At 38.4% G+C, this 12,106-nt stretch overlaps 1 protein-coding gene across 1 annotated transcript in view; it reads right to left on the minus strand.

Annotated features, from left to right (window-relative positions):
• Positions 1-4,450: 4,450 nt before the first annotated feature.
• The window catches only part of SKA2 (spindle and kinetochore associated complex subunit 2), a 38,298-nt gene continuing 30,642 nt past the window's right edge, over positions 4,451-12,106 (minus strand). The window contains exons 3-4 of the mRNA XM_028109291.2: positions 10,337-10,513; positions 4,451-4,758 (exon numbers count right to left, since the gene is read on the minus strand). Of these exons, the coding sequence (XP_027965092.1) occupies positions 4,690-4,758; positions 10,337-10,513 (246 nt within the window). The 3' untranslated portion in view covers positions 4,451-4,689. The remainder of the gene's footprint in view (positions 4,759-10,336; positions 10,514-12,106) is intronic.

Here is a 12,106-nt window from a genome sequence, read left to right on the forward strand (position 1 = left end):
TGAGGGCGCGGCGGCGAGGGAAGGCGCGCTGCGCATGCGCGCAGGCTCTGCGCTAGGCGAGCGGAGTGGAGAGAGGCGGGCGACTAGTTCCCGCGGTGCGGGGGCGCACACGAGATTTGGCTGCTAGCTGCCGCAGGGCTGCGTGCCTTTGGCCCGTCTAGCGCAGGCGTTTGAGAGCTTGGCGCGTATCTCTGCGTCGCCCCTCCACCCCCACTCCCCGGGCAGGGCGGTGCTCCCCGGTCTCAAACTAGCGCGCCAAAGACTGGAACCACCTGGAGTGCTGGTGGGAAGCTGACTCCGCAGCCACACCCCTAGGTATTCAGACTCCGTGATTCTAGGGTGCTGTTCGACGAAATCAACGTCTTCAACAGGTGGATTGTGGCCTGCACCTTTGAGAAACCGTGGTGTATAGGATTCGCGGCTAATGATTCTTTCCCTGGAAGGAAGCCCAGGCTCTCAGGTTTTGAGACTTCCGTCCCACCGACTCAAAGCTCCGGATAGTTAAGCCTAGAGCGGTGTAGTTTCTCATTTCAGGGTTAGGAGAATGGAACCACAAACTGTAGAGGTCAGATCCACACCGCTCCACACGGCATTTCTTGCCGCGGGAGGTGAGCTGTAGCTATGGGACTATGGAAAGTGCAAGAACTTGTTCAGCTTTCCTATGTTGGTATCTTTTTTTTTTTTTTTAAGATTTCACTTATTTGACAGCGAGAGAGGGAGAGGGAGGTTTCCCGCTGAACAGGGAGACCGATGCGGGGCTCCATCCCAGAACCCTGGGATCCCGACCCTACCCGGAGGCAGACGCTTAACCGTCTGAGCCACTCAGGCGCCCCTGTTGGCGTCTTCTTTAAATTTTGTCATAGGTCTAAAGATTGCCAAGAATTGAAGGTGTGAGACAAGGGACTTACGTCAAATTCTTAATTTGTATTTAATTTTTCCTGATTTATTGCAAACTATTACACTTAACCCAATCTGGAGTGCACACGTAAAGAATCAACAATAACCTAGAAAGAAGTTTTTTGGTTTTTTTTTTAAGATTTTGTCAGAGAGAGCGAGCACACAAGCAGGGGACAGCAGGCAGAGGGAGAAGCAGGCTCCTCGCTGAGCAGGAAGCCCGATGCGGGACTCTATCCCAGGAAGCTGGGATCATGACCTCAGCCGAAGACAGACGCTTACAGACGCTTAACCGACTGAGCCACCCAGGTGTCCCTAGAAAGAAGTTCTTAAGTATCAAGAGATTTGGACTTTCTTATAGAGGGCAACAGTTCCCTTTTCACTATGTGAGGCATGGACAGGGATATAATTTAGTAAGATTAATCTGTGACTAAAAAGTTCTTTAACTAGAAATTATTTATGGTCGTGATGTTTGCATGCCACCTTTGCACTAAAACGCCCTCAATTGTACACTTTAATAATGGTTAATGGTTAATTTTGTTAGGTGAATTTTACCTCAATTAAGAAAATTATTTGTGGAATACAGTATTGTACTTGGGATTCAAAGAGTAATGAGAAGTGAAAAAATAAGACAAATTACTACATATGATAAATATTAAAATAAGTTCTTGTACTAACAGATAATATTTGCCCAAGAACGCAAAAATGTTTAGATTTATTGCAGTAGTTCATAATAGTGAAAACCTGGAAAACCTATACAATTAGGGGTCATTGGTTGCAACCACAAAGTCAGATGCTGGCTAACTTAAGCAAAAAAGAATTTAGTTGGAGGGATGCTAAGCTTCCACATGGAGTTGGGAAACCTGTGATCTGCTCCATCAGAATTCCTTGAGGGCCAATCTAGCTGCCTTTCCCCACGCCCACCTGGACAAATCTAACTTACCTATGATACAGTCTATCAATGCCTATCAATAAGAAAATGGAAAAATCACAGTATATCCATATATGGGATGACAGCTGTTCAAAAGAATAGCAGATGTGTGTCATGAAAATATCCAAAATATATTTACAATGAAAAAAACTTAAGTGCAGCTGCAGTACAACGTATGGTATCAGCTTATTTTTGTAAAAAAAAAAATTTTTTTTTTAATTTGTATATACAAACATCTGAAGAGATTGCAGATAATTTCTGGAGAATAGACATACTTGTATTTTTTAATTTCCTAAAATTAAATTTGTATTATTTACAACTTAAGACATAAAAACACTAAAGTCACATAGAAAATAATTACCCAAACGAGAAATAAAAGACCTAAATTAGGGTAGTAAGAATGAAGATAAAGTAGAGGTTGGATACTATGAACATTTCAGAAAGATTTTATTGACTAAGAAGATAAAGGGATGCAAACTTTTTAATTCCAGGCAACAGAACAGTGGCCATTGACAAAATAAAATCAGTAAGTACTCTGGACATGATCAATTTGAATATTCAGATAGACATTTTTATTGGAAATACGAATCTAGATCTAATGGAAGAAGTTATATTTGGGAATCATCCACAAAGAGTCAATAAATGAAGCTTGGGAAACAAACGAATATATAGAGAAGTACACAGAGAACAGTTTTAAGGGGGCTGAGGGAAAGAACCAACATTTAGAAGACAACTGTGAAGGAAGTCACAGAGGTAAAACTTCAGGAACTTGTTATGACCTCTTTGTGATACTATTTTTTAATTCCACCAATCAACATCACATCCCAGAGCCATTCCAGGACAAAAACTTCCTTAATATGTATTTTTTAAGATTTTATTTATTTATTTGGGAGAGAGAGAGAGAAACAGCATGAGAGGGGAGAGGGTCAGAGGGAGAAGCAGGCCCCCCGCTGAGCCGGGAGCCAGATGTGGGACTCGATCCCAGGACTCTGGGACCATGACCTGAGCCGAAGGCAGTCGCTTAACCAACTGAGCCACCCAGGTGCCCAAAACGTCCTTAATATTAACTGCCCAAGTACTGAAGAAAATAGGTTACTGAAGTGTGACTTATTTCTCTGTAATTTAAAAACTGGGGGTTTTCTGTTCTTTAAATATTCAAACTGCACAACGCAATTTTAACGGAAGCTACTCTCCCAACCCTGTTTATCACCTATTACAAGTTTGTTAATGGACAAGTAAAATGCTCATAACAAATTTTTGATTATATGAAAGTATAATTCTATAACCTGCAGAGCTAACATTTGATGCATTTTTCCTAGTCTTTTCAATGCCTCATTTTTATTACATATACAGAAATATTCACTGAAGGATTACTAATTATCAAACACTACTACTTCATTGTGCTTCCAGCCATCCTGACACACAGAAGTTAAGTGATTTGCTCAGGATCACATAGCTAGAATTTAAAACCTGCTATTTACATCTCAGACTTCACAGCCCAATCTTAATTACAAAACTGCAATCTCTGCTTCTGACCTCTCCCCCATTTAACATAACTTCAGCATTTCCCAGAACATTAACAGTAATAAATTATTGGCAGCTTCACCTCTTATTGTATGGATACACTATGATTTATTTTCCTATTTACCTACCATTAGCCAGATATGTGTATGTACTGTTAGTATAAATAACCCTGTGATTAACATCTTTGTATCAAGATCTGTCCCTATGATTACCTTATTGCCAGTAGTTATTTTAAAATAGTTATTTAAAAATGAATAGGGAAGGGCACCTGGGTGGCTCAGTCATTAAGCATCTGCCTACGGCTGAGGTCATGATCTCAGGATCGAGATCAAGCCCCACATCGGACTCTCTGCTCAGCGGAGAGCCTGCTTCCTCTCCCGCTCCCCCTGCTTGTGTTCCCTCTCTCCCTGTGTCTCTCTCTGTCAAATAAATAAAATCTTAAAAAAAAAAAAAAAATGAATAGGGAAATTCACTCACACACACACACACACACACACACACACACACACACACACACACACTGGCAAGTAGTTGCCAGTGATCCTCTGATTTCAGTTTCTTAGCTTTCATATAGAATGAACAATTACAGTAATACAGGCTGAAGGAGAACAAAGGTAGTGTTGATATACAACAGGGACAGTCTAAAACAGCATTTGAAAGCATAGTTCAGTTGCTCAACATTAGCGGCAGAAGGAATAGGAAAAAAAAGTGAAGCTATCACAGAAAAGCCAATTTATTATTACTAAAGTTAGCTTTTGTGGAGGACTATAGATCACATAGTCCTTCCAAAAGGAAGTTTATAAAGGACTTCCAAAAGGAAGTTTATAAAGGACTTCCACTATTAGCAGTCTCATTAATAATGTGACCATTATCTATAATCAAAATTTTCAAAAGTAAAATTATATACATATATAATGTAATACAAATATTTTTTCTATCCTTTAATTTCCAAAACATGCTCATTCACATCTGACTGATAGTACATATATCCTTTCATGATAGGCCAGGACATCCATATTATCCCAATTACACAAAAACAGATGCAAAATAGAGTTATGTGACTTCCTTGCTCAAAATTAAAAGACTAAGTGTGTGTGCATATATATTTTTAAATCTCTTTATTCCCATTCCATCCTTTTGGCTAAACTTTATTCCTATAATATCTGCCCTTTTTATAGCCCCCTCTCTTGTGAAAAGCATCATTATCCAGTCACTCCAGCCGAATCGTCTTCTTCTCCATCCCCCCACCTCTAGTCATTAAGTGCTAACAAGACATCATCCTAAATCTTTCTGAGATAGATCTCTTCTCCATTAGAATTCCCTTTTGCAAGTCCATTTCTTCATAAGTCTGACATGAAAGATTTTAATTGCTCTGCCGCAGTTTTCTCTTCTTTACTCGGTGGTGACAGCTAGAAAGCAAATGACAAAATCTTTATTTCAAAATCTTTAAAACATGTTTAATTTAGTTAACTTCTGCTTTTTTATGTTTCCATAAACTCATGTCTATGATCACAAATTTAGGAAGGCAGGGAAAAAATATTTGGCTATCTATATACAAGGTACTTTTAATGTTTGAGCTTCAAAGAATTTGCAATTAAGTTGAAGAAATAAGACCAATAAATCAAACAGTTTAAGGACTGTAATTTAACAAAACCAAAGAAGTCACGGTTGAATCCCATATTCTAAAAGCATTTTGAAAAAGAAATGTGAACAAAATAGTCTGGAAGTTTCCTCAGAAGTGAAGATTTGAGCTAAATTTTGAAGGATAATTGAGATGTTTTTAGCTGCAAGTAACAGGAACACATTTCGAAATGGGTAAGTAATAAGAAAATTTATTATCATTGCACAATAAATGCAGAAAAAGGGCAGATTTCAGAACTGGTTTATTCAGCAGCTCAATGTAAAGGTTCGGTTTTTCCCACCTTATATAATATCCTTGCTGGTGGCTTTATTCTCAAGATGATTGGAAAAATGGCCCGAGCAGTGCTAGGCATTATATCTATACACAATGTTTAGAAGAAGAGAAGTTTTCTGTTCCCACAGGTCTCTCAAGAGTGAGGAAACTCTAACTTCCTACTTCCAAACTTTCCCTCCTCACTTGTCAGTTGGGTTACAAATCCATTCCTCTTGCCAATCAGATAAAACCCAGGGAAGCTGAGGAAAGCACCAACTTTGCCTCAGGCACGAGTGAGGGATGGCACACATCTCAAGAAAGTCGGTATCCAGTGGGCAGCAAGGGAGAACAGATGCTGAGAAAACAACCCAGCAGACAGCATCCACCACAAGCAGGTAGGAGCAAAAGCACAGGGACAAAGAAAAGCCAAAAGGAAGTTTATAAAGGACTTCCACATAGCACTAACCAACAAGCTAGCTAAAACAAAGGGTTAATGGGGAAATTATAGGAGGTACAACATGAAGAATCAAATAGTTACAACTCTAACTATATAGGTCATCTCTAGAGAGACTGCAAAATCTGGAACACACCATACCTACAGAATAGGAATCTCTAGAGCACTGCTTTTCAGTAGAACTTTCTATGATACTGAAAATATTCTGTATCTGTGCTGTCTAATCAGCAGATGAAGAAATGAACTTTTAATTTTATTTAATTACTTTAAATTTTAATTTATATAGCCACATGTGGCAATTGGGCTGCCCAGCTGGTTTGGCTAATCAAGCCAACATTTACCAAAAATGTTCACATGGATAAAATGAAAAACAATCATATGCCTTACTGCAACACAAATTGTTACAGAATGTCCCTCTTCTATCTCAAAAACAGGAAATGGTTCTGGAGAGACTTTGTTCTCTCTGAGTCCATGTTTCTCTGTGATAACTGTTCAAGAGATTTCAGACCATCTATTTTATAATCTTTCTAAGAATTTTTCCAGGAATTAACCAATCCAAAGCTTGTAGAAAATTTCCTTCCTTAACACAAACGTTTCAGATCATCAGGGAAATATCACACATTCTTTGTTTTTTCTTTTTCTTTTTTTTTTTTTTTGAGAGAGAGAGTGCACACAGGAGAGGAGATGGAGAATCTTAAGCAGGCTCCACACCCAATACAGAGACCAACGGGGAACTCAGTCTCATGACCCTGAGATCACAAACTCAGCCAAAGCCAAGAATTGGTGCCCCACCAATGGCCACCCAGGTGCCCCATTCTATTTTTAATGCCTTTTGAATTATATTTGTTTTAGGGGTTTGTTTTGCTAATTTTTATTTTGGAACAAATCTAGTCCTCTTTGTCTTCTGATGGACACCTTTATAATTAAGTGTATTTAAACCTTATGTCTTAGGGCACGTGGGTGGCTCAGTCAGTTAAGCATCCCACTCAGTTCTGGCTTCAGGTCATGATGGGGGGGGCGGGGCACGGAGCCCAGCATGGGTCTCCCGGCTCAGCGGGGAGTCTGCTTTCCCTCTGTCCCTCCCACTGCTCACACACTCTCTTGCTCTCTAAAATAAATCTTTTTAAAAAAAAAAAACCTTTGTCTTCATATTAACTTAAAAAGATAAGGAAATTAATATGTATTCCCTTCATTTCACCTCCTTTTCTGTTCTCATCTCCCTATTTGTTTTTTAGTATTATCAATCCATGTGCTATTTTTGAATATTATCAATTCAAATATATTTTCTATCCTTGCAAGTGAAAAACTATGCACCTTGATAAAGATTATAGCAAGATAATACCTGAACAGCTTTACTTTCTATTTACTTTCTGTTGTCTATACATAAACAAAGCACTGTTTGCCCTAAAAAGGCTTATCCTTTTCTTGTTCTTCATGTTCCCAAAATAATTTTAAAGGCCCTTTTGGTTATTTTAGAAAATTTCAGAAGCCTGGACTTAATCTACCCTTTGACTTTCTTACATATTCTCACAATTCTGTCCCTATGACTGATATACCTCGTTTTATACTTCCCTTATGAGGTCTACCTTACATGTCCTTTAAACTCTGAGCTCAGGCACCTGGGTGGTCAGTCAGTTAAGCCGTCAGCCTTTGGCTCAGGTCATGATCCTAGGGTCCTGGGATTAAAAGCGACTTCGGGCTCCCTACTCAGCAGGGAGTCTGCTTCTCCCTCTCCCTCTCCCTCTGTGTGCTTGCTCTCTTGCTCTCTCTCTGTGTCTGAAATAAATAAATCTTAAAAAAAAAAAACTCTGGGCTCATAGAACTATTTCTGGTTATACAACTTTCTACAGATATCATTCCCTTTTCTTCCACATTTTGATCATGAAAATTTTCTCTAAACTTTCTACTATCTCATTTTTGAAGTAGTAGGTACAAAATCCATTATATCCAACATTCCCCAACATGGCCATCATTGAATCTAAAACACGATCTCCTTTTTCAAGGTCTATAACCAACCTTTCAGTCATTTCTCCTTGTTTGTAATTATGTAATCAAAGTAAAAGCTCCCTTAGCTTTCTACCTTGCTCATTACAGATACTTCTTTTAACTGAATGAAGATCTTTACAGATATTAGATGATTGAAATCCTCTATCACTATTATAACTATTTTCTGCACCATTTTTTAAATCTCTGTCAGAAATGTAGCATCTATTTATTATATCCAGTGGGGACAATATTTAGTTAATATTCAAAAATCCTTTTCTCTTTTTTTCACTCACCTAAATTTATCCTGTGCTTCAATAAATTTATGAAATTCTATACAATATATTTTAGTATGTACATCCAGAACTACACCTAATCTCTTCTCAAGATTTGTTATATGCTTCTATTTTTAGGTTTTGATCACCTACCATGAACAGTATGTGACTTGAGTTGTATTTATAAAGGGTATCATATACATACTTTTTTTGCATTTTACATATTAGTGTCACCACCCTTAATGTTTTAAATTCCTACTTCCTATTCCCTCTGTACCCTTTTTAATTGCTCTTTCCTCGTCTACTATTCATCTCCCCATGACACAACATCTGAGGTACATAACATGAGATACATCTAAGGTATCTTTTTTTTTAAAGATTTTATTTATGTATTTGACAGAAAGAGAGAAGGAACACAAGCAAGGGGAGTGGGAGAGGGAGAAGCAGGCTTCCCGCAGAGCAGGGATCCTGATGTGGGGCTCGATTCCAGGACCCTGGGATCATGACCTGAGCCGAAGGCAGACGTTTAATGACTGAGCCACCCAGGCGCCCCAAGGTATCATTTTATACTTTTAATTGGGTACTGTTCTCTTTTCTGCCATTGGTAATATAAAGAATTATTGACCAAATTCACCTCGGCAATCAACCTTTGAGGTTTACTCTCACTACAAGCCCATAATCCAAGTATCTTAAACCAAATGTAGTTCAGGGTTGGCAAAAAAATAAATAAATAAAAATAGCATGTATGCTGCCCCTAGCTGCATGCCCATAGCAAATAGCTTTTGTGCAATGCCCATAGTTCCTCAATACAGCACTCTAAGAAGCTATTACCAGTTAATTGATTAGAGTTGACAGCAGAAATAAAAACATATTGGCCATCTTTTGTTCATATAATTAAGCTTTACTCTCTGATTCCAACTATGTACATGCTATCTTTTCTTTTGAAAGCCCTCAACTTTGCCTTAATAGTAAATTAAAATTTGACCAAATCTTTCACTAGGCTATTTAAGATCATAATGCCTAGGTCAGCAGCTCACATTGTTTTTTTTTTTACTCCACCAATTCTGAAGAATTTTACACAATCAGTGATAGAGGCTCGCAATTACAAGGATTTTTACATGAAATCAGAAGGGGATGGGGAATGGAGGGAGAGAATGAAGGTGAGGCTTACCCAAGCTCACCAACCCAATTTAATAAGAGGAAAACTCAAAAAGTTACTGATATAGATGCTTTCCACATTTCTCAGTCTCACTAGTTCTTGCAGGAACTACAAAACTGGCAGATTTGATGAGCATTACCAAGTGTTCTCTTCTAACATGACTATATAATCCAGTTTTTAGAAGAGAGAACAGTACCCAATTACATGACTATATAATCCAATAGCACATCTCTTTATTAACCATGTCAAGTCCATGTGCTTATTTTTCTTAATTTTTTTAAAAAGATTTTACTGGGGCAACTGGGTGGCTCAGTTGTTAAGCGTCTGGCTTTGGCTCAGGTCATGATCCCTGGGTCCTGGGATCGAGCCCCGCATCGGGCTCCCTGCTCAGCGGGAAGCTTGCTTCTCCTTCTCCCACTCCCCCTGCTTGTGTTCCCTCTCTGGCTGTGTCTCTTTCTGTCAAATAAATAAAATCTTAAAAAATAAAATAAAAATAAAAAGATTTTATTAATTTATTTGAGAGGGAGAGAGAGAACACAAGTGGGGGAGGGAGAGGCAGAGAGACAAGCAGACTCCCCGCTGAGCAGGGAGCCCCATGTGATATGGGTCTCGATACAGGTTCAGTCCCAGAACCCTGAGATCATAACCTGAGCATAAGTTAGACGCTTAACCAACTGAGCCACCCAGGTGCCCCCACATGCTTATCTTAAAAGAAAAGAACTATTATACTTCAGGAATCAAGAAAATCTCACTTCTACCAACAGTTCAAACTGACTGCTGAATCTCCAAATGGAAGTTAATGGGGATTTATCTTTTAAAAAGACACTCAGAATTGGGATGCCTGGGTGGCTCAGTCAGTTGGGCGTCTGCCTTCGGCTGGGGTCATCATCCCAGGGTCCTGGGATGAGCCTTGCATCAGGCTCCCTGCTCAGTGGGGAGCCTACTTCTCCTTCTCCCTCTGCCATTGCCCCCTGCTTGTGTTCTCTGGCTCTCTCTTTCTGTCAAATAAATAAATAAAATCTTAAAAAAAAAAAAAAAACACCTCAGAATTAAAATCTACAAATCCAGGGGCTCCTGGGGAGCTTAGATGGTTAAATGACTGCCATCGCCTCAGATCATCTTTCTCCCTCTCCCTCTGCTGCTCCCCCGCTTGTGTGCTCTCTCTGACAAATAAATAAATAAAATCTTTTAAAAACAAACAAAAACTACAAAAAAGCATTACCTCCAGGTCTGTTTGCTTTTGTAGTTCTTGTATCATGGTCATAGTCTTATTGACAGTAGCACAAATGCGGTTCTTAGTCTCTTTCTGCTCTGCAGCAACTGGTTTAAAGCGTGCATGCAAAGTTTGATATCGAGACTTTATTGCTGACAATTCCTTTAAGAGTGTAACTGGATTTTTCTATATCAGGAAAAAAATAATATGTATATTAAATCGTGAAAAGGAAGAATTACGCTTCTTTTAAGAATTAAAATATATACACCACCATCCACTTAATTCTACCATCCATTTAATTGAACACTCTATTTAATTATGCAACTCTGTAACAGAGGATGGGACGAGGGGAAAAAAGAAGTATAAGACCTAGATCCTATTCTCAAGGAAATTAAAGCTTAGGTACAGAAATAACCCACATATGCACATAAAATAGCAATATTAAAATAAGCAAATAAGGTCAGGTTAGAAAAAAAATCACATAAGATACATAATGTTTGATACATATTTCACAATAATTACATGGTATTTTAACAATACAATTCTAAATACTATTCAGAAGGTAATTAAAGGAACTACTTTGATTTGTTCTTAAAGAATAAGACAATTTAAAACTACTTATAAAATTCTTAAACATACTGTCATGGGCTAAAGTATGTTAGAAGTACCAATTAATTGACCTCACTATACAAATTCATGCCAACTCAAGCAACTTTATAAGTTACATTGGTTTTTCAAATTCATTTTAGAATATAAACACTATTCCATAAAAGACGTTTGTAAAGGGTCCTTTCCACCACTTGTTATCATTCCCGGATGGCTTCTTAGCAAACCCTGTAATATTCTCTACTCCAAATATTCTCCACTCCCTCCAATTCCCATGCACTCCTTCTTGACACAAGACTTCACCAACTACTATACCAAGAAAACAGAAAACATCTAGTAAAAACTCCATCTTTCTGCCTTTTCATCCAAAAAGGAAAACATCTATGACATTCTCATCCCTGCTCAGCCCATAGCACTACCACTATTATTGTTTCATCCCCAAATCCTCCAGAACCTTCAATTTCCTCTATTTCTATAACCTTTTCAATATCTCCCTTTGCTTTTTGCAGTTTTTATTTATTTATTTATTTATTCATTACCTCTACATCCAATCTGGGGCTCGAACTCACAACCCTGAGATCAAGACTCATGTTTCTCTGACTGAGCCAGCCAGGCACCCCTCAACATCTCCCTTTGTACAGACTTCAAATATGAATAGATCTTCCCTATGCTGGGGGGAAATTAACTCCTTCTCTTGACTCTGTTGTCACTTCAAAACCAATTTCATTCTTCTCCATTTCCACCAACCTAGTAGGTCCTATAATAATACACTTCCCCAATTTAACACTCCATAGACTAGTATCCTTTGCCAAATTATTGTAAACAATCAAAAGGTAGGGTTGCCAAATAGCATATAATTTTGATACCCCTCCTTAGGCCTCTCTTAGTTCCTTCTTGTCCCTATCTTCTTAAAATGTACTCTTGATTTCTATAAAACTATACTATCTTGGTTAGGTTCCTACTCTTCAGATTATCTCCTTCAGGGGCCCTATCTCACAGCTGTGGCAGAGACTTAGCTTATGGCCCTCTATTCTGTTTCTTTGGAGATTTTTCTTTAAGTTTTTGATGATGGAAATAGTAAATAAAGATGATTCTCACAGGAAGGGAAAAAGAAGAGAAAATCTAACTTAAAGACTGTTGAAATCATTCCGCAAGGAGTGATCAAAACCTATA

The sequence above is a fragment of the Eumetopias jubatus genome, unplaced genomic scaffold (genome assembly GCF_037043125.1).
Source record: "Eumetopias jubatus isolate StellerSeaLion01/CBP00866 unplaced genomic scaffold, mEumJub1_p1.0 scaffold_10, whole genome shotgun sequence".
Lineage (NCBI taxonomy): Eukaryota > Metazoa > Chordata > Mammalia > Carnivora > Otariidae > Eumetopias > Eumetopias jubatus.